This window comes from Lontra canadensis, unplaced genomic scaffold (genome assembly GCF_010015895.1).
Source record: "Lontra canadensis isolate GAN:19392208 unplaced genomic scaffold, GSC_riverotter_1.0 scaffold66, whole genome shotgun sequence".
Lineage (NCBI taxonomy): Eukaryota > Metazoa > Chordata > Mammalia > Carnivora > Mustelidae > Lontra > Lontra canadensis.
Genome location: NW_022631060.1, coordinates 9,941,935 through 9,963,926, shown reverse-complemented (window position 1 = coordinate 9,963,926; position 21,992 = coordinate 9,941,935). Strand labels below are relative to the sequence as shown.

The 21,992-nt window shown below is 64.0% G+C and overlaps 1 protein-coding gene across 2 annotated transcripts in view; it reads left to right on the top strand.

Annotated features, from left to right (window-relative positions):
- The window catches only part of KCNQ1 (potassium voltage-gated channel subfamily Q member 1), a 305,399-nt gene that overhangs the window by 76,408 nt on the left and 206,999 nt on the right, over window positions 1-21,992 (top strand). For both annotated transcript variants that reach the window (XM_032879756.1, XM_032879758.1), the window contains exons 3-10: window positions 1,004-1,130; window positions 1,505-1,583; window positions 1,939-2,035; window positions 2,485-2,625; window positions 11,407-11,517; window positions 12,174-12,269; window positions 14,262-14,384; window positions 15,256-15,400. In XM_032879756.1, coding sequence (XP_032735647.1) covers window positions 1,004-1,130; window positions 1,505-1,583; window positions 1,939-2,035; window positions 2,485-2,625; window positions 11,407-11,517; window positions 12,174-12,269; window positions 14,262-14,384; window positions 15,256-15,400 — 919 coding nt within the window. The remainder of the gene's footprint in view (window positions 1-1,003; window positions 1,131-1,504; window positions 1,584-1,938; window positions 2,036-2,484; window positions 2,626-11,406; window positions 11,518-12,173; window positions 12,270-14,261; window positions 14,385-15,255; window positions 15,401-21,992) is intronic.

Genomic DNA, 21,992 nt, shown 5'->3' with positions numbered 1-21,992 from the left:
ATTCGAGGAAAACTGATGGGTTCTTCTCTGAACATTTGCTAGAATTCACCAGCAGAGCTTCAGGTCCCCGCCATTGACTGACGACGGCTTCTCTTTGATGGGAGAGCGAGGTGCCTGGTCCAGTCTCCTCACTAGCTATGGACCTAGTAAGGTTTCCCAGGTCCTTCTGAGAAACCTTGGTAGGGTTGCATCCCTTGGAACCTGTCCACTTGGCCTGGGCTGTCTGGTTTCCTTTGAACTTGATTCTTATCCCGTGTCTTCGTTTGTCCACTCACCCACCCAGCAGTCTACCCAGCAGTCCTTGTGTCCATGGCCCGTCCATCGTCCGTGGCCTGGATGTGAGCCCTCGGCGCTCTGGCTTCTGCTCCTCAGGTCGGCCTGACCGCAAACTGAAATGGGGAACCTCCGTGGCCGGAGCCCTGACTGTGGTCAGCACTGCTGAGGGGCACTGGTCCACAGCAGACCTGGTACCTGCCCTTCCTTGGAGGAGACGGCCAGAGATGGCCTCTGAGACCCTTCCCCCCCCCCCTCCTCCAGGTGCCCACCCCCACCCGACCACCCTGGGAGCTCTTGCATCTCAGCCCCAGGGAAGCCGGCCAAGCACCCCTGGATGGGGTGTCCTGGGTGGCATGGGGGCTCTGAAGCAAAACAGGGACCACTCCATGAGGACGGGTGTCCGCAGCACCCAAATCAAGATGTATGGCCTGAGCTCTGGGGACTCTGTGGTTCATGTGAGTGCTGGCCGGAGAATGTGGGCCCCAGGACACCATGTTTCTCATGTTCCTGGGGGATGGCCTTGGTGTGGACATCCCCTTGGGCCTGCTTGGTCCCTGGTCAGAAGAGCAAGCGGGTGTCTGCTGCTGGTGGACCCGGCCTCGGGCCGCTGCCCTGTCCAGGTGGGCCCTGCGATCGGTGCCCCCCACCCCCGGCAGACCAGGGCCCGGGCCGCTGCCCTCGGGCGTCTCTCATGGAGGCCCCCAGCTCACTCCCCTCTGCCCCACAGGAGATTGTCCTGGTGGTGTTCTTTGGGACGGAGTACGTGGTCCGCCTCTGGTCAGCAGGCTGCCGCAGCAAGTACGTCGGCATCTGGGGAAGGCTGCGCTTTGCCCGGAAGCCCATCTCCATCATCGGTGAGTCCTGCCTGCCCCCGGGGAGCTTCGCCCCCAGCTTCCTGGCCATGGGTTGGGCACCCTCCTCAGGAAGGGGGATCCGGCAGGGTGGGTTCCATCATGAACGCCAGCAGACAGAGGCCCCCTGAGACCACAGGGTGACCCTCTGAGCCCGGCTGTGTAGGAGGCAACCTCAGCCGCTGCTTGCGGGGCTGGCTTGGTTGCACTGGACACGGCGTTATGGAGGGTCTGCCACCCCAGCGGCCTGGGAGGTGGGCCTGGGTGTGCCTGAGACAGAGAGCCGGTCTCCCTGTCCAAGGGGCCATGTCCTCCTGACCACGAGGCTCCTTCTCCTGAGCCGGTGCCTGGCTGGGTAACATGCCATCCCTCCCCAGACCTCATCGTGGTCCTGGCCTCCATGGTGGTCCTCTGCGTGGGCTCCAAAGGGCAGGTGTTTGCTACCTCGGCCATCAGGTACAGTGGGCCACAGGCTGTCCCGGCTGGGCTGTGAGAACCGCGGGCAGCGTGCTGGGGGAGGGGGCGCAGGCTCCGACCCCACACGGACTTGGGTTTCCCCGGGTTGGAGGCCTAGCAGGAGCCCTTCTAGGACTTGGGCTGGAACCTAACCTTCTGGGGACCTCAGTCTGCTCATCTGCCAACTGGGGTGATCCCAGGGCCTCCCCTAGGAGCAGAGGAGTTTGGAGACCCCACCCCATGTTTGAGGGGGCGGTTCTGAGCCAGGCTTTGAGGGGCGGCCCCCAGGCAGGGGCTGGGGGGAGGGGCTGAGCGGGCGAGTCGGGCTCAGGGCACAGCGACGTCTCCCCCGCAGGGGCATCCGCTTCCTCCAGATCCTGCGGATGCTGCACGTGGACCGTCAGGGTGGCACCTGGAGGCTGCTGGGCTCCGTGGTTTTCATCCACCGCCAGGTGGGCGGGCTGGGTGGGGTGCAGGGGCCGGGTTGGCGGGTGGGGGCAGTACACAGCTGAGGCGGTACACAGCCTTGGCCAAGGGCAAGGAGCAGGGGGCAGAGTGTGGGGCAGAGTGCGGGATGGGGAAAGGGGCTCAGAGAGCTCAGCACCGTGGACGGGAGCCATCCTTCGAAGGCGAGGCACGATCGGAGCCTGTGCGAGCAGGCCTGTCTCTCCGGGCAATGGCCACGGCCCGACACTGGCGACGGAGGATGGGGGTGGTGGCGTGTGGTCCAAAGTCAGTGGGGGCTGGGGAACCACGCGGGAACTCATGGGGAACCATCGGGAGAGCCCGGAGCTTGCCCAGGGCCAGCCCCCGGCCTGCAATGTCCGTCCAGAGCGTGGTCATGGAGGCTGGGCCGCCATAAGGCCTCACCTGATGTGCCCTCTGCCCGCCCCGCCCCCAGGAGCTCATCACCACCTTGTACATCGGCTTCCTGGGCCTCATCTTCTCCTCGTACTTCGTGTATCTGGCTGAGAAGGATGCCGTGAACGATTCTGGCCAAGTGGAGTTTGGCAGCTACGCGGACGCCCTGTGGTGGGGGGTGGTAAGTGGGGATGCATGCCCTGGGCAGCGGCGGGACCGAAGGTGTTGGGGTCTGGGGCCCCGTGGTAGACCCTTCGTGCCCAGAGGACACTATGGGGAGGTTCTCGGTATCTCGGAACTGGCGTAACGGGTGTCTGACAGGGCAACGGGGTGTGTGCGGAGGCCGGGAGCTCCTGCCTGCCCCCAGGCTGGGCACTGTGTGGCCCGACCCAGGGCGCCAGCCATCCTTCCTTTGCTCTGGCCATGTGGGGAGGGGAGGGTCAGACACAGGGCCTGTCCAGGCGGGTCTGTGCTGGCCCCAGGAGTGTCCCTGTGCCAAAGAGCGCAATGTTAGATAGCAAATAACCCAGGATGTGGCAGGTTGAGTCCTCGAGGGAACGGAGGAGCGCTCCCCTTTCTGGACAGTGCACCAGGCTTGTAGGTGCGGTAGCTGGGCTCTGCCCCCCGAGACATGAGGGCTCCCCCGCAGGAGCCCCGAGGCTCCCCTGACTGCAGAGATGGGCTCCTTGAGCACACGACGGTGGGGCCCGGCACCCCGGCTTCACTTGTAAGTGGCCGGAGCCTGGGCTGGGTGGCTCCGGGCTTGCTGGGCTGCCAATTTGCGGGAGAAGTGGACGTAAGGTGGGCGGGTTCCCAGCAGGCCAGGCTTGTGGGAACAGGGGACATTGCACCAAGGACCGCGCTTAGCTGTGGACAGCCAGGCGTGGCCTCCGCCAGCCACACACGTCCCGAGTCTTGCCTGCATCCTTGCCGTGTGGCCCGCGGAGCAACCGCCAAGGGCATGAAAGGCGCCCGTGACCACATCCTCCACCGCAGCTCGGCCTTGTTGGGAGCAGGGTCCTGGGCACTTCTGTGCGGGGTGGCTGGTAGCTCCCCCAGCCGCAGGGACTGCGACGGGCCTGGGAACCACGTGGGCAAGGCCGTGCCGCAGCCTGGGACGGACAGCTGCTGCGGGGAGGGATGGGGTGTGGGCCACAGGCCAGGCCCTCACGCTTCCCACTTCCCTCCTTCAGAGTGCCCTGGGGTGCAGCCAGCTAGTGCCCCCGCGGGCTCTAGGACAGAGCCGGAAGCAGTGCAGTGGGAAACAGCGGAGGACAGTGGCCCCCATTACAGGCTGAGCATGACTTGGTGGGGAGCCCCTTAAAGCTGGGGGTGGGGCGGCAGACATCCGGGCTTGTGAGGGTCAGGGGGTGCAGGGACATGAGTTGTGGTGAGGTCTTGGGGGCAGGACAGAGTCTTAGGGGCACTGGGCGGGGGGTAACAGCCATGGCAGGCCCCAGCCAGGTCTGCCCCGTCTTTTCCCATCCAGAAAACATGGGCCTTGCTCTCTCCTGGGGCTTGCCACCCTCTTCCTGAAAGGAGGCCCATCCCAGTTTGACTGGGGGGGTTGGGAAGCCTTGCTGTGGCCCCCCAGGCCGGCCCACGCCCCGCTGTTTGTGTCTCATGGCTGCGAGGCCAAGCACGCAGGGAGGGCCCCGATGTTGGTGAGTCTGTGTCTTTTCTGGAAGCTTCTGGTGTGCCAGGCTGCTCGAGGAAGGGAAGGACATGCTGACCCAGCTCTGGGCTGGTTCCGGCCCTGGTTCCGGCCCCGGTTCTGGCATCTGTGAGCCCCCTCGGCCCAGGTGCGGCAGCCCCTAGCAGGTTAGGGCGGGAGGGCTCAGCCCCCCATGGGCAGCTTGCCGGTGGCGGGTGGAGGGGCCAAGTCCTGGTGACGGGCCCATGGGGGGTCAGGCTGCCCAGAACCAGGAGGAAGTGTGTGGGTGATTGCCCGAGGCCCGGCTGATAAGTGGTGCCCAGCCGTGGCGCTGCCCTCCCTGCCTTCGCGGGCAGCTCCAGGAGCGGCAGGCGGCTGAGGCTGCTCCCCTGCCCCCAGCCCTGGGCCGCGCAGCGCCCCCACTCCCACACCTGTGCAAACATCCGCCCGCCGGCCGGGAAAACAGCCCCTTTGTGCCCAGCTTGGCACCGGTGCCCCAGCCCTCGCCGTCAGCTGCAGCCCCAGCCTCGGCCACCGCGGGCCCTGGCCTGGCCATTGTTCCCGCCAGGCCCTGCGCCTCTGGGCCGCCCCGGGCCCCCCACCCCCCGGGGCTCCGGGGCAAACGGCTCCCATTCATAGCCACGGCTGCCCCTGCAGCTGTCCGGGCAGGAGCAGCCCCCAAGGCTTGAGTTATGGGCTGTGTTCCTGGCGCGTCTCGGACAGAGCTCAAGAAATGCAAGACGGGGCCGGCCCTGATTGGGGCTTTCAGGCGAGTTTGGTGATTTGCAACTGTGCCCAGTACTTGTTCTCTGCCCCTTCCCCATGTCCTGTCTCCGTTTCCCTCTCGCAGGAGGGGGCACCGGCCCCGAGGCTCCCTGCCCGGGGCAGACAGAAGAGGGGTGCTGCCCTGGGACACCCATGGGGGGTGGCAAAGGCCGCATGCCGGACCATTTCTGGTCTCCACACTGTGTCCGTCCCGGGCTTTGTTTGCGCTCCCCATGCCCCTCACCCCACAGGCCTGGGCTCGGGCAGACCAGAAGCTGGACTGGCTTCTCAGGGATGCGCAGGATAGACCCTAAAACGGGCGTCTGGGCCACCGGGAGGTGGGACAGGGCCATTGCCTGCATTGGGAGAACAGGGAAGCTGGTGCGCCGAGGCCCTAGAGCCCGTCCAGGCTGGGGTGTCTGGGGGTGGCCCCAGGTGTCCTCAGCCTCTGGGCTCAGCGGTGTCTGTGGTACGGAGAGATGACTGAGTTCACGAGCCGTGGCACCGGGGACAGCGGGGTATCTACCTCCCGGCGAGGCCGTCGGAGTCCCACAGTCTGAGGCATTTAAGACCATAGCAGCGTAGTCTCTCCCAGTCTGGAGACCAGAAGTCCAAGATGGACGTGAGGGCAGGGCCGCAGTCCCTCCGGAGGCTCCGGGGAGCGTCCTTCCTGCCTCTTCCAGCTGCCAGGGCTGCAGGCCTCCTTGGGTGTGCGACCACATCTTCTGTCTCTTGTAAGGACACTTGTCTTGGGTTTAGCGCCTGCCCGGGGAGACCAGGAGGATCTCCAGGGCGCGCTCCCCACAGCCACCTCGACAGAGGCCGTTTCCAAACACGCTCCTGCTCTGAGGGTCTGCGTGGGCGTGACGTCTGGGGGGACACGCTCAGCCCAGGATGGCGGAGTCCCAGCCAGACGTCAGAGAAGCCCCCCCACAAGCCTCAGTTCTAGGTCGTCTGACGGGGTTGTCCACTCAATGGCTGAGTGTCTCCTCTCGTCCCGCAGCCCGGGGGTGGCGCCCTGCCCCCCGCCCCCCCGGGGGTGGCGCCCCGCGCCCGGCTGCTGAGGCGTTTAAGACTTCTTCGCCCTTGGAACAAAATGCATTTGTTTGTTTAAAGTTTGAGTGGAGGGAAAAGCCGTTTTTGCAAACACGGGCTCCTCTGTTTAGCGCCCGGGGGTCTCTCAAATCCGGAGGCTGCTGGGCTCTGTTTACCCCGTGCTCTAAATTTAGTCTTTTTAGAGTGAATGTGCTGGAAGCCCGTCCCTGCATTTCAACCGCCGTTTAGAGTCTGATTCCCGTTCCCTCTCTCCTCAACCGGCAGTTCCAGAAGGGTCCAGCCTCCAGGGCTGGACTGCCTCCTGGCCGGGGGAGGTCAGCTGGGCCTGGGGCCTGAGTAAGGGCCTGGGTGAGGACAGGACCCCCCAAGACACTCACAGGGAAGCCCCGTCAGCACCACCAAGAACACAGGGCCAGTGTCAGGACCTCCTCCGTAGCTGGAACAACTGAGGCCGGTGAGCCCAGGGTGGGCAAGCCAGGACCCCACCCCAGCACTAAGACCCCACCCGTTCTGGGGCTTTCTCTGCCTGGAGCTCTCTGCAGAGCCTGTGGGTGCTGTGTGGTTGAGAACCAAAGTCTGCAGGACCCCAGCTTGTGCCTGTAGACCACCGGGTGTGGGGGAAGGACTGTGGGCTCCTCCCCTGAGAAAGGACCTTGGCGATGGGTTTTGCAGGTTGAGTAGCAGCCCACAAGGTGAGTGGGGCCTCTTGCACCTCCTGCCCACGGGCTGATACCTGGGGGGTGCGAGGGAGTTCTTCTGTGACTTGGAAGTCCCCATGTAGGTAGCAAACAGGGTTCATTTCTCCTGAGGTGGGGGTTCAGCTCGTGTCTGTGAGGGCAAGAACGTTCCAGGTTCAGCCTTTTGGGAAGAGACGTCATCAGCATGAGGGAACGCTGTGAGACAGGATTCCAGGTGACTCAGTGATCAGGAGCTCTGCCACCCACCCACCGTGTGGCCTGCACAGGTCACCTCACCTCTCCAGGCCCATTTGTAAACTCGGTAGCAAACGAGTACCCACACCCACCAAAGCTGGAGAAGTCCCGTCAGCAAGGACATGGGAAGCCTGGGGTCCCGGGCACCCAGTGAGGAGGCGACAAAGGCTGGCTGTGAACCATGGGGGGCCCTTGCCAGCCACAGCTCTCTAGGCCTTCCCCAAAGCCAGACACTTGGGTCGGACCCGTAGCAGCCTAATTCACACAAGTGTTTATGGCTGCCATGGTCTAGTCACATCCCTGAGCCCTTCTGGTTTGGAGAATCTCGCTCTGCCCCTGACCAGCTCCCCACTTCTAGCACTTTCAGCCCCTTTCAGAGCAGGTGTTTTGGCCCCTGCTGACCCCAAGGGCCTCATGTTTCTGATCCCCGTCCCGAGGACCTGGGTGAGGCCAGCCACACGGAAGGGGCTCCTGGATGCCTCAGGAGGGGTGGGGGGGATGAGGGGGGCAGACCACAGCGTCCACTTCCAAGGATGTCAACTCAGCGGCACCGTTGAACTGGTCCTGGGGCCAGTGAGCATGAGATTAGTCTGTTCCTCAGTTTCCCCATCTGTAAAACGGTGAGGCCGCAGAGTACCTCCTCGGGCTGGCGTGGGGCTCACCAGGGCCTCAGGCCCAGGAAGGCCGCAGATGAGGACTCTCCTTAGACTGTCCGGTCCTCCAGGGGAGGCCGGCTCTTGGCAGGAAAGCCTACTTCTCCACGCACAGATGTGATGGTGCGTTGCTGCTGTCCTGCCCAGCGCCGGCGCAGCGACACGGCAACAGCTCTCGTCTCCTGCTCTCGGAGCTACAGCCACGTTTTGCACAAGGTGATTTTCAGGGTCCCTGGAGGACCTTCTCTGCCCTGGCAGTCAGGGAGGGCTTCCTGAGGCGGTGACAGCGGAGACCTGAAGCGGAGTCACCTGGGGCCCAGAGCCCTGCTACAGGGTGGACACGTCAGCCTCTGTGCTGGGCTCCGGGCTGTGCACAGGAGAAGGGCAGAGGGGTCCTGGCCACCCCCTCTCTACGGCGTGCCGTCGGCAGGTCCTGTCCGAGCCCGGCCGGTGCGTGGGCCCGTGAGCCGCACGGGGCCGGGGCCGGAGCCGGAGCTCCCTGTGAGCGAGACCACAGACTCACGGAAGGAGAGGCTCCTGTCTGTGCGGGTTTGTGTTCAGGGACTTTGTTCTGCCCAAGGAAAGGAAGTCCGTTTCTTTTGGGGTGTTTGCTGTCTTTTGACCCATCGTTTGCCTGCCTGGCCAGGCGGTTCCCCAGCCCCCATGTGCCAGCATGTGTCCCCTTCGTGGCTGTTTCCTACCAGCCAGGCCAGGGCCCCCAGGGCAGCTCCATGGTGGCCGGGGCCAAGCGTACCCTCGGGACCCCTGCCCCTGCCAGTCACGGCCCGAGACCGTCCTGCCACCCTGACTGCCCCCTTTGTGTCCTCTAGGCCTCCTCCAGGCAAGTTGGTGGCCCGTGGTGGCACGGCTGTCTCTGTCCGTGTCGTGGTATGGACCAGTGGGTTGTGCCTGCTCAGTCACGTACCAGTGATACGACCTCGTGTATAGCACCTGCCCTTGTCAGCCTCAGTCTCTCCTCCATAAGCTGGTCCCTAACTCATGACACCATCCCAAGTTTGCCAAGTGGATGCACCACTGGTGTGAGTCCCTCAGTGTCTACACCAGCACTGCTGTCACACCCACATGTGGACAGATGGCCACTCTGCCTCCCGATGGGCCGGCCAACCCCCCAGGGCAGCCCCGGTTTCTGGGCTGGGCCTCCCATCTCATTGGAGGTTGGCCTTCCAGAGGCTGCTTTAGAGAGGAGCACAAAACACCGGGGCTGGCTTCTCAGGGGATGGTTCTAGAAAGTTCCTTCAACCTCCTGTCCTTCAAAACGTGAGCAAAGACACAGAGACAAGCACACACGCCAGCGCCAGCTTCCAGAGGGTGAGGACGGCTCGGTTCCCCTCCCGCCTGCCTCCACGGCCCTGTCCCCGGTGTCACACGTCTGCGGGTTTGCATGTGAGCTGGTCCGCCTGGGCCGCTAGCCACCAGGGCAGGGCCACGGGGGCTGTGCTGTGTCTCCCCACATCTTTGGGCCCAGGATGTGCAGCTCTGCACCCTGGACCACCCTGGCTGGGGGCAAGTGGCGAGCGCGGTGGCAGGAGAGGGGCTGCCCAGAGCTGCCTGAGTCTGTGATTTCAGGAAGAGCAGCAGCTCTGGGGGGATGGGCCTCTGAGAGCCAAAGGACGTCGGTAACAACGTGGGTCTGTGACCTGGTGTGAGAGGCACGTGCCCTCCGCAGGGTGAGGGATGCCTGGCTGGACACCCGGTGTCTGCCGGCCTGCTGCAGGGAGCCCTAGTACCCCAGCTGTCGTGGGGCTGGGGGGGTTGGGGTGCTGGTTGGTCTGCTCAGGGAGATGGTCTTGGGGGCCCTGCCTGTGGCCCCCCATTTGCTTCCCCGTCACCAGGTTTTTTTTAATATTCATTATGATCACTTAAAAGGTCACATGCTTAAGTTTTCTGGGATGTTCTTAAACCTAGCCCCTGAGGTGGGAGCCCCCCACCGGTGGCCCCCGCCTCACCCTGCCCAGCAGCCGCTCGCACATTTACTGGTCTCAGGTGCTTTCTGCACTCTCAGCAGTCGCCGTGGACCCCAGAGAGCCTCTGTCCATGTGGATTGTACCTATCCACGCTCAGCACGGAGGGAAGTACCCCTGAGCCATTTTAAGAAGTTTTCTTGTTTATTTATTAAAATGGCAGCAGACACGTTCTACGTTTATATAAATGAAAAGACTTTACGAACATTTTTACTTTCTCTGAATGGCTAGGTGCAGCTCTAACATCGCCCTCCTCCTTTCGCAGCCCCAGACCTGCCCTCACTCCACACGCCCGGGTGCGCTGCACAGGCAGCTGCGGCCCAGGCCTCCCATGTGGGGTGCAGGCCGTGGAAGAGGGGGCTCCAGGCTTCCCCGGGGCCTCTTACCTGCCAGCTGGTCGTCAGGCTGGCCCTCAGCCCTGGGGTGGTCTGGCCCCACCCTGCAGGCACCTGTGCCGTGGTCGGGTGTGCACGCGTGCGTGTGTGTGTGTGTGTGTGTGTGCGCGTGCGTGCGTGCGGTGCCCCAGCTGCATGGGAGGCACATCTGTGGGTCCGCACCCGCCTCCACGGGCTCAGGTATCCCATGTACAGGACAGGGCCATAGGCAGCAGCATGTGTTCCATGTTGGGGGGGTTGGATGTGTGTTTCTGAGGGTCGGTGGCCTTGTGGAAGTCCCAGGACCCCAAGCAGATGCGTGGTTAGGCTGCCGTGGGCTCAGCAGTGCCCGTCCCTGGCTGCCCCCAGCGCTAGAAGCTGAGTGCTTGCCCAGATTCACCTGCCCGCTGATGGGCTCGTTGTCCCGCCTGCCCCCTCCCCTGTCTGCTCCAGCGCTGTGAGCGGTCCCATGGGTGTCCCTGCCTGGCCGTGGCCACTGGGTCTCTCCCACCCTCTGAACTCCACGTCTGGTGGGACGTACACACCAGGGTCCTGGGATGGACAGCCACTGCCGCAGACCTCACCATGTCCTGTCTGGCCTCACCTTCCGTTGGCGTCTGTTCTGTGGGCTGCCCTGGATCTCTGTCCCCCGTTGCCCACACTGGCTCCTCGGGGGCGGGCATCGAGGGAAGGCTGTGTGCAGACCTTCCCAGGCCTACCAGTCTGTTCTCGCCTGGCCTGGCCTGGAGGCTCCAGAGGGGAGAAGCCAGGCTGCTCAGAACAGGACCCACCTAACCACGGGGCGGGCAGGTGCCACCCAGGCTCACCTCCAAAGGCAGGAAGCCACATGGATGCTCTGGGCCACTGTGCCTGCGGGTGTGAACAGGTGCCCACAGGACGTGGGACCCGGGCATCCTTGGTCTGCTGGCCAGGCTCAAAGCCCAGGCTAGCAAAGCCCACGGGCGGCCCCAGGGCCCAGCGTCTAGGCAGGCATGGGCCCGAGGACGTCGGGGCTGAGTGACGGGCACAGCCAGGCTGGGCCCTCAATTCCTGTGGGATGGCGCGTTCAGGCTCATGCTGGAGGCCGCCGGCAGCCGATCTCAGATGCTAGCGGGAAGGGAGCCTGGGGCGGGGCAGTGCTTGTGGTCCCACCGCCAGCTCCGAGAGTCGGCTCCCCCACTGAGAAGGCTTGGGCTGTATCTGGTTCTCTTGGAAGAAGGGGGACTGAGCCATCTGGTGCCCAGGGTGATATCAGGAAATGGCACCTCACCCCGTCCTCCTGGTTGAGGACCAGCCTCAGTGGGAGCTTCTGGCCTCCTGGGCGGCGGCCCTGCTGTGGGCCGGGGCAGGTGGTGCACCAGGGAGTCCTGCTGGGGCACCCGCCCCTGTGCACACCCGTGGCCTGGCTCCTTGCATGGCCTCGGCTCTGGGAGAATCAGCTGTCCTCTGGGCAGGAGCCCCGTGTCAGCAGAGTGGTGGGCTCGGACCGGACAGTCATGTGTCCTGAGCTTCCGGGCCTGACCCTTGACCCCGGCCCCTCTCACAGGTCACGGTCACCACCATCGGCTACGGTGACAAGGTGCCCCAGACGTGGGTCGGAAAGACCATCGCCTCCTGCTTCTCTGTGTTCGCCATCTCCTTCTTCGCGCTCCCAGCGGTAGGTGCTGTGTGGCGGGGCCGTGCACGCTCCCCCAGTGGGGCTCCCCCAAGCACAGGGCCCGCTCACCGAGGCGCCCCCGCCCTCCTGCCCCCAGAGCGTTCTTGGCAGTGGGTGTGGGCAAAGGTCAGTGGGGGCCTTCGGTAGCAGACAGTCGGGTACAGGCGTGGATTCACCCCGAGGGGATACGGGGAGGCCCCAGCAGCAGCCGCCCCGCGATGGCAGAGGCGGAATCTGCGTCTGCTGAGGCCCCAGCTGGGCCTTGACCCACGTCCTCCCCAGAAACTGTGAACCATGAGGGTGGCACCTTCTAGTTGCCCGTGTGGGCACATGTGTCCGTGTGTCCCTGTAGGGCGTGGGCGTATGTGACCCGTCACTCCCCACGGGCACGTGTCTGGATTCCGTGCACGTGCCGCACACATGGGTACGATTGGTCTCCGCGGTAGACGAGGGTCTCACTTCCCACCAAGCTGGTCCCGTCTATCCTATTGGCAGTCCCGGGCATGCAGCTGCAGACCCTCTCAGACGGGGCTACCTTCCGCCCAGGCTGGCAACCAGGCGCCTGCCCTGCGCCCCTGGCGCCTGCCGTGTCCCCCAGGCTGAGCCGGGCAATGGCTGCCCGAGTGGACATGAACCCCGGTCTCGCTGCTTCTCAGGGGATTCTTGGCTCCGGCTTCGCCCTGAAGGTGCAGCAGAAGCAGAGACAGAAGCACTTCAACAGGCAGATCCCAGCGGCAGCCTCGCTCATTCAGGTGAGAGCACCCGCCGTGGGTCCGCGCGGCCTCGCATCGGTGGGTCGACACCCACCAGTTATCAGCGTCCATTCTGAGATCCCAAAGCTGCTCTCAGCCGTGAAGCTCGGAGCGGATCCCTCCGGAGTCGAGATGCAGACTGTGGGGCCACGCCAGCTAGTGGGCCTCGGGAGCGCAGGGTGCCCAGCTCCCTCCCTACAAGGTCCTGCAGAGGGTCACATCCTTTCAGGGAGGGCCAGGGGGATGCACCCTGACCAGTTCCCGGGCAGGGGTCTTTCCATGGGCCTCTCCCCTCCCAGCCACAGAGGCCGGCCTTGGCGTCTTGTTCCTCTCAGCCTCCTTTGGTGGCCCCCCCTGCCCCCCCCACCCCCGCTCTGCCCTGGAGCAGGTCTGGGAGGGAAAAGGGAAGGGTCCCCATGTGGCCATCCCCCAGGGTGGCCGGGGCCCTGCTTGTGCAGTATGGGCAACTTCTGGGTGTCCACGGCACCCCATGGAGCTTGGACAGCCCTGTGATAGCAGGTGGGACTGGTAAGCCGATCGCATGGCCACACCCTGGGTTCCAGGGCCCTGCAGTGGCTGATCAGGGCCCCAGGGCTGCTGTGATGAGGCCTGGGGGCTGGAGAGACAGAGCCTAAGAGCAGCGGGGGAGGAGGAGGGGCCCTGAGCTCCTGAGCGCCCTGCCCCACCCTGTGAACCAGGACCCCTGGAACCCACCAGACAATGGCTGGTTCTTTTCATGCCAACAAAGACCAAAAACCATCTGAAAACCAGGTCCCAGAGGGTCTGGGGAGGGAAGAGTGGGGAGGAGCAGGCCCAGGGCCAGCCCGGGGAGTAGTTGAGGGGGATCCTGGGGCACAGGCGTGATCCGTGTCCAGCCGTGGGTGTGGGGCCCTCTGCCCAGTGGGGCAGCTGCGCCCAGGACTGAATGCCCCCTAGGGACGCCCTGGGGTCCCCCTGTGGCCTTGTCTCCTGTGCCCTGTGCGGCCCCGTGAGGGACGCTGGCCATCAGGCACTGCTCCGCCTGGGAGCCAGAGCTTAGCCCCAGGCTCCCCCGCGTGACTCTGAAGTCCTTCCGGAACCCGCCGTCTGGGGCCTGGACATGGACCTGGACGGGAAGGAAATAGCAGGGGCCATAAAGCTGAGGGGCTGGGCCCCCGCAGGCCCGGTTTTATGGCCCCACAGCCTTCTCCTTTCGGGGAGACCATAAATCAGGCCGTAAAACCAGCCCAGCCCGCTGTGGGCAGACTGCAGGCAGGAGGGGAGTGCGGTGGATTCCTCGTGGAGTCTGGTGCTTTGGGGGCGAGCCCCCTGCAAAGCCCACGCTCAGGCAGGGTGTTCAAGGGGCTGCACATCCCCGGGGAGGTGGGAACCGCAGTTCCTGGGCAGTACGCTCGTGGGCAGGACGCGTGCCCACCGCTTGGCAAAGTGGGCCTCGGAGGGGTCAGGCCTGTGTGGCCTTTCCCGTAGGTGGCATGAGGGCTGCCCTGTCTGCCCAGGTCCCCATCGTGGGGGGTGTCACGGCCACCTGGAACCTTGCCAGCCCTACTGCCAGTACAAGGACCCCAGGGTGCGTCCTCATCAGCGGCTCTCCAGAGGCTCTCCATGACTACAGATGGCACCAGGCCCCGGGACCCCGCATTTGGGCCTCTGGGAGGGGCCTTGCTCCTCCACCCCTCCTGCTGGGTGCCCACAGGCCTGGGTGTTCTGTTTCTGAGCCCGTCCCTGAACCTGCCGTGTGCACCCGCCGGCTGTGGCCCGAGAGGCAGCCGGCAGGTGTCTTTGCCTCTACGAAGGGATCAGGCTGGGGGAGGGGGTGGCAGGTGCGTTGGGGTCACAGATGAAGACCTGCGTGGCGTCCAAGCTGTGAGTCCCAGGCAGCGCATGAGGCCCTGGGAAGTGGGGGGCTGGCCTGCAGGCTGGGGTGCCGGCAGCTCCCACTGCAGGCCGTCAGGCGGTCGGGCCGCTGACCGCTTCTCCCTCCTACTGATCCAGACAGCGTGGAGGTGCTACGCGGCCGAGAACCCCGAGTCCTGCACCTGGAAGGTCTACGTCCGCAAGCCGGCTCGCAGCCATGCCCTGTTGTCCCCCAGCCCCAAGCCCAAGAAGTCTGTCATGGTAACAGCCCCTGCCTGCCCCCCGGACGGCATCCCTCGCTAATGGGCCGGGAGGTCTTGGGGCCACAGCTCCCAGCCAAGCTTTGACCCTGGGTTCAGCTGAGCTCTGTTAGAGGAGCCCCACCGCTCCGGGCCCGGGGTGGGGGTTGGGGAGCATGACCGGGTGCTGCCCTGCCGGGGTCCCCTGGCCCTAGGGATGTGTGGGATAGGGGCTACAAGGCCAGGGCTGTGGGGGCGCCTGAGAAGGAGCCCCAGGGCGCAGGACGGGCCGGGATCTGGTCTGTGGTGGCAGAGAAGGCTCTCGAGAGGGCCCTGGTGTCAGACTTTGTCTGCGAGGCATGGTGGGTGTCGGTCGGGAAGGAGGTGACATCCCAGCTTGGGGAAGAGGCCTGAGGTCGTGGTGCAGGGGGGCTGGGCAGGCCTCAGGCAAGGATGTCGTTTGTGGTTGTCTGCTGTGGTGAACGAGGTGTCCCTGCCCACACCTGGTGGGGATGCCCAGCTGTCCCCAGGGCCCCTGCACCCTCCCAGTCCCCCATCTCCTCACCATTGACCCCTCAGAGCAGCTCTGCCGGCCCCGGCCCGCCTGTCGGCCACCCTGGCACACACCGTCGCTCCTGGCAGCCTGCTGGCATGCGCGCCTGTGCGCTCTGGGGCGTTTACCTGTTTGCCGGCTTCTGGCCACCTGCCCCTCGGCCCAGGCCCCCCGCAGGACCCCAGCCTCTCCGCAGGGCCGTGGCCCCCCCGTCTGCATGCACCAGGCCAGTGCTTGGCCCTGAGGCCTGGCTCTCTGGCCGGTGCCCAGCGAGGACTGCCAAGGGGTTCTGGGGCTAGCGGACACCCAGGAACCGTTGGCTTATTGCTTGTCATTTTAGGTAAAGAGAAAGAAGTTCAAACTGGACAAGGACAATGGGCTGAATCCCGGAGAGAAGGTGCTCACGGTCCCCCACATCACGTGCGAGCCCGTCTCAGAGGACCGGAAGCCAGACCACTTCTCTGTGGACAGCTGTGACAACTCTGGTGAGAAGCCTTCGCCCTGGGTGGCGGCGTGGGGATGGGGATGGGCACTCGGCTCCTGTGGACCTGGCGTCTGCGCCATGACACCCTGCCCCCCACCCCCCAGCTCAAAGGCAGGTCCTTCTGAGGAGGCAGGACCCCACCCTGGAGGGCCCTTTCCTCTTGCTCTGTTCCATGCGCTGGGCTGGAGGGGCCGGCCCTGCCTCAGTCGTGATGTGTGGCTGGCGCCCCGAGGCTGGCAGGATGGAAGCGGCCATGTCGATCCCCCATTCCCGGTGGAGCGGGGACGGGACCTCCGGAGCCTACTCTGTGCACCCACCCTCGTCCCCTTCCTCAACACCGCGTGTCTTTGCTTTTCGGGCATTTCTGTGTCCATCTCTCCCTTCTGGGACCTCTTCCTGGCCCCCAGCGGAACATGCCCGCTTACTGGCTGCTGTAAGGACAGAGTCACAGTCTTGACTGTGGCAGAGAGGGACAAACTCATATTGGTCCTGAGGCTTTGGGCTGACGGGCGCCCGGCCCGCCAAGTGCTGGGCTCTCAGGCGGCGACCCCCTCATGCATCCCCCTGCGTGGGGTCCCAGTACCCTGGCAGCAGGGCGGAAAGCGCTCCAGAAAGGGGCCATGGCCACCCCCTGCGCCTCGGGGCTGCCTGTGGACCGGGCCAGGGCGCCCACCCCGCTGGGCACTGGGCCACCGCGGCCCCATCCCATGCAATCGGGATTCTGCTCTGGCCTGAATCTGGCCACTTCGCTGGTGAGCCCCCGGGATGTGCTCCCTGCCCGCCCCCCGGAGTGGGCACAAGGGACAATTGTGCCAACAAATGCCCGGGCCCCCCCAACTCCGGATCCAGGGGCAGGACCATTGTCGCGGTGCAGATGGGGGCTGTGCGCAAATGCTAATGGGCAGGTCGGGCGTGGGGAGCAGCATCTCTGCTGTTTGCTCAATGTGAGCCGCCACATTCAGACTGTTTGCTGGTATGAAGTGCCCAGGACGCCTGCAGAATGGTAATGAGGCACGAGAGCGGGGAAGCCAGGCTTCCTTTGTGGAATGCTTTTGCACGGAGGAGTTTTGCTTTCCTGCCGACACCATAAGTCAGCCCAGCCCGAGCCGCGGCGTTGCCAGAGCCTGAGCTGTTGGCCTGGCCCCCGGGGGCTCTGCGCGGCCCCCAGCCTGGGGGTGGTGGCTGAGGCTCTCCAGAGCCCTGGTGGGGGACAGGGGGCCTCATCCCGGGCAGATGCCGTCACCGGGAAGGGCCCTAGCCCCGGTCCCAGCACAGCAGGGCGCGAGCAGCCAGGCTAAATCCTCCCCTGCCCCAGCCAGAGCCACGCCTTGCACCCGAGCCTCGCCATGTGCACGATGTGGGTGCGCCGAGGGGCATGGGGGACAGGCGCCCTCCCCTTCCTGGCTCTGGCCTGCGCACGGCTCCCCACTTCTGTGGTTTCTTGAGCCCATGGAGTCTCTGGGCTTCTGTCCTGTGACACCTAGGGTCCTAGGAAGGGCGGTCCATCCACATTCATGGCCTCCAGAGCCTGGTCCGCACCCCTGTCGTTCCTGAGCAGGTCTTCCGTGTTCATGGCAAGGGCCCTAACTGGCCGCAGGAGGAACTCTGGTGGCGGCAGGCAGTGTGCACAGCAGGAGCCCTGCCCTCCGGGCTCCCATCCTTATACAGGTTCCAGCCCTCCCACCCCTGGCTGCTCACACCGTCCTGCTCACCAGGGTCTGTGGTCCGGAGCCCACCCCGTGCAGGGCCAGTGGGACGCCCCGGGATTGAGGGGCGTCAGGGCCTCCTTGGCATCTGGGGAGGAGGAAGGGCCCCAGCGAGGGCACTGAGCCTGTGGGCGTCGGGGGGACAGGTGCCGGGCCCAGCCTGCTCTGGCTCAAAGGCTTTTTGGAAGAGGTGGCATCAGTGCTGGGTCAAGCTGTCTGGGAGGGAGGGAAGGAGCAGTGGCTGGGATGGGGGAGGGGGTAGCCATGCCGCCGTGGCTCCGTGTGGTCGCCAGCCTGGGCATGCCGCGTGCTTTCCTCCTGCACCCTGGGAGCGAGCCCGCCTTCCCCATGGAGAGGCCTGCATGGGCTCCTGGCGTGCAGGTGTGGACATGATCCTCCCTTCCAAGACTGGAGCTGGGCCCCAGAGCCTGCAGATGCCGGACGGGCAGGTTCCCAAAGTCCTCAGAGCACTAGTGGTCATGGCCAGGTTTGTGTTCTCCAAGCCCCACCCAGGATGGCATGGATGGGGAGTGGACAGGACAAGCCAGTGGGCCAGGCCAGCACCAGCAGTGCCACGGTCCCTGTGGGGCTGGGGGTCAGAGGAACCAAAGCCAGTGGGAGGGGGTCTGCAGCCCCGGGCAGCGTGGGTGTGACTCCCAAGGGCAGAGCAGAGTGGAGACTCGGGGTACTGGGGAAAGGGAGGCCTCCCCTTCCATCGCACACTCGGCAGAGGCGAGCTGGTCCAGGGAGATGTGCTGAGGAGGCGCTGATGCAGAGCCCGGCCCGCGGCGGTCAGGGGTCTGCTTCTGCTTGCAGGTCATTTCCAGAAGAGCCTAATTCGTGGCGCGCCGTCGGCAGCCGGCACAGTGCCCCTGGCCGCACATGCCAGGCCTCCCCTCTCGCACTCCCCTCTGGGCAGCAAGGGTCAGATAGTGCCCTGCCCGCTGCCATCTACGGGCCTCCACCCCAGGTCCCACCCTGCTCCCCGACCCATGCTGCCATCCTCCGTGTTTGCGTTTCGCCTTTTTAAATTCTCTGCGTCGGTCGCTTGTGTGCCGTCGACCCCGGCTCGTGCTCGCCGGCAGGTTTGCTGGGTTTCTGCTTCGGACTTGGGGTTTAATGTCCTTCTTCCTGGAGGGCTTTCAGTGGTTCCTCCAGGGAGGTCTGCACGGTCAGCTCAGTTTTCATTTGTCTGAAATTGTCCTATTTTGCCTCTGCCGTTGGGTGGTGGTCTGTTGGGGAAGAGGTCGTGGGCTGAGGTACGGATGCCCCGGGGTCCGGTGTCCGGGTGTTGTCCAGCTCCTTAGTGCCGCTGTCACCCCCTGGGACTCTGGTGCTAGGTCGTGTCTCCACAGTGGAGCCGGGGCGGGTGCGGCAAGCTCTCTCCATCCCGCCGTCCGCTGTGATGCCTGAATCCGAGGGTTCGTGTCTTTCCCACGGTGTGCACATAAGCACCAAGGATCGCTGCCCTCGTGGCTCCGATCGGCCTGGGAACGTCGGCTCAGCATCTCAGTCTGTCTGCCTCAGCTGTCCCTCGTGTTTTCCGGCTCTGTCTCCCGGCCACCCCCTCGTGGCTTCTTTCCGGGTTGCTGGCTGTTCTGATGCGTCTGACCCACTGGGTAGTCCCCACTGAAGTTTCCAGTCCCGGGAGCTCCCGTCCTCCACGCCGGGGCGCCCTCGTGTGAGGGCTTACTCAGTCCTTGCAGCGGGTATCTCCCTCGGAGCTCACAGCGTCGCGTCAGTCAGTCACTTGAATGTGCTTATGTCATCACCTGTGTCGTGACGTCATCATCCGTGCTACAGCGTCGTCACCTATGCCATGATGTCATGATCTGCATCACCGGCCATCATCCTGGTCACGGCGTCCTTCTCCATGTCATGATGTCCTCATGTGCATCATGATGTCGTCATCCATGCCACGACGTCACTGTCCGCCGTCCTCGGAGGGTCTGTCTCTGTCAGCGGTGGCTTCTGCAGCGTTCCCACAGCGGCTCGTTCCCTGTGGTCTGTGGGGGTCTCTAGTGAGGGCTCCCTTGTGTCTTCTTGAGGGGACATTGCTCTGGAGACACGGTCCCCTGGACGGGGTAGCCCCGTGCGCCCCTCCAGACGTCTATGGGGCGGGGATTCCTGGACGCCACGCGCTGCAAACACGGGCCGCTGCCCCATGAGAACCCGCCCGTCCCCCCGTGGCGAGAGCTGACACTTCATCCGGCTCCACGAGCCCGGGCCGCCGCGAACTGGCTTTCTCTCTTCCCTGCGTGGGTTGGTTTCCACTTCCTTGTTTCTGTGGCTCGAGTCTGCTCGCTGCCGTTCGTCCGGCGTCTCTGTCCCCTGCTTCTGCCCCGTGCTGGTCGCAGGCCCGGCTCTTCCTCCGGGGCGCACCGCAGCTCCCCCGGTGAGGGGATGCCCGGGACTGCCAGTGTGCGGGGTCAGCGCTGTGGCTACTGGGGTCCTGGGGAACCCCAGCCGAGCCCGTAGAAGATGTTTGTCACTTCAGTGAGCTTTGTTGGGGAGTTTGTAGAGAGAGGGTTTTGATGGCATCAGTTTCTGGCTGGAAACAGAAGTCCTCATCTTGGGGACAGAGAGAGTGTCCCTGGCAGGGGAAGCCAGGAGCTCCCTGCTGGCAGAGGGCCGAGCCATGATGCTCCAGGCCGGAACCCCCCTGGGGCCCTCTCGAACCAGCAGGAGAATTTCAGAGGCTGTCCCAGGAGATTCTGAGTCACAGGGCCTGCGGGGAGCCAGGGGTGTGTCTGTAATGTGCCCCCCCACTTACTCTGGGGACTATCCCTGGGGACCCCGAGGACGAGGCCCAGCCCTGGCTGCAGGGGACCAGAGCAGGGGTTCTGTGACCCAACCTGGGCCCCCTCCTGGCGCCCGCAGCAGGGTCCGGGTCAGCCTTCCGTTACGAGAGCTCCCCGCAGAGAGAAAGCACAAAGGAGCTCGCTCCGTGTGTACGACTGTCAACACATAACGCCAGCTAGGATGCTGCACCAAGACGGGATGCTTTCCCCCGAGATCGGGGGCATGACAAGGACAAGGGCACACAGCTCTTGTCACCCCCGGCCCACATGAACCTGGAGGTTCTGGCCGGTGGAACGGTCAAGAGAAAGACATCGCCGACGTCCGGGCTGGAAAAGAAGAGGTGAAGCCCTCTCCGTGTGCGGGCGGCACGGTTCTCGGTGTGGAACCCTGGTGCGTGGGCAAGATGACCACGGAGCGAGTGCGTGAGCAGAGGCAGGTCACAGGCAAGCATCAGTTCTACCGCGGCGTTCTGCCGGCACATAATCTGAAGTGGGCGCCCGGGGGCTCAGCGGGTGGAGCCTCTGCCTTCGGCTCGGGTCGTGATCCCGGGGTCCTGGGATCGAGCCCCGCATCGGGCTCCCGCTTAGCGGGGAGCCTGCCTCTCCCTCTGCCCCTCCCCCTCCACTCACGCTCGCTCTCTCTAAAATTGTTTTTCAAAAGGCCATGTACTCCGATGTTAACTACACGAAATACTCAGAGGGCGGTCTGGTGGAAGATGCAAGCGCAGAGCCCTGGAGACCCGTAAAACGTTGCCAGGAGAAGTCACAGAATCCCTGGGGCCGGGGAGAGCTGCGCCGCGCTGCCAGGTCACCAGCCATACTCCTCTCTGAACTCAGCGCAACAGGCATCGGAACCCCACGGGCGTTCTGTGGAAACTGATGAGCCGGGTCTGAAATTTGCATGGAAATGACCCTGAAGTTCTAAAACAACGTTTGAAAATGAGCCAAGTTGGAGGGCCAGCCCCAGCACGGAGACGAGTAAATAGAATGACGGCAGAACAGAGTCTGCGTAGACCTACGTGCCGTGGGGACAGGCGACTTCTGACCGAGGCGTAAGGGCGGGTTGGTGGAGGAAGGATGGTTCCAGCAAACCGTGTGGGAGTGACTGGAGAATCCACGTGTCCGGTGCTGAGCTTGGAGCTACATCTCGCCACATGCCCAAGAATCAACTCGAAATTTATCACAGAAATAGAAGCCTGAGAGTTACAGAAGCCGACGCGGGAGACAGTCTCCGTGACAGAGTGCTGAGCTTGTCGAACACGACCCTGGCAGCATGAGCCCTGATAAGAACCAACCGTTTGGACTTTTCAGAACTAAAAACCTCTCTTTGAAAGACGGTATTAAGAGGATAAAAAGATAAAGCCCAGACAGGGAGAAAATATTTCCAAATCAGCCATCTGATAAAGGATTTGTGTCCAGAATATGAGAGGGGCGCTTATGGCTGAGCAATAAGACAAAAACAAAAACAGGCAAACGGTTTAAACAGACACTCATCAAAGAAGAGAAACGGGGGCGCCTGGAGGGCTCAGTCAGTGAAGCGTCTGCCCTGGGCTCTGGTCATGATCCCGGGGTCCTGGGATCCAGCCTCGTATCAGGCTCCCCGCTCAGCGGGAAGCCCGCTGCTCCTTCTGCCTCCCCCCACCCTATCCCCTCTCGTGCTCTCTTTTTTGCTCTCTCAAATAAGTAAACAAAATTGTTAAAAGAGAGAGAAATGGATAAGCACCAGAGAATATATTTGATATCATTCCTTATTAGGGAGATGCAATTTAAAATCACAATGAGAGGCCCCCAGGTGCCTCAGCCGGTGGAGCTTCTGCCATTGGCTTGGGGGCAGTCTTGGGGTGCTGGGTGTCCCTGCGGGATGATACACCACCACTCAGAACTGACTAAGAATGAGCCACGAGCACACACAATGGCTTTGGATAAATGGCAGAACAATTATGCTGAGTGAAGGAAGCCAGACAAGGAGAAGGAAGGGAGGAAGTGAAGGAGAAGGGAAACGAGCTCAGAGTGCCTTATTCTGTTTGTATGAAACTCTAGGAATCGCAGACTACTCTGGAGCGAGGGCAGGCCGAGCGCTGTCCTG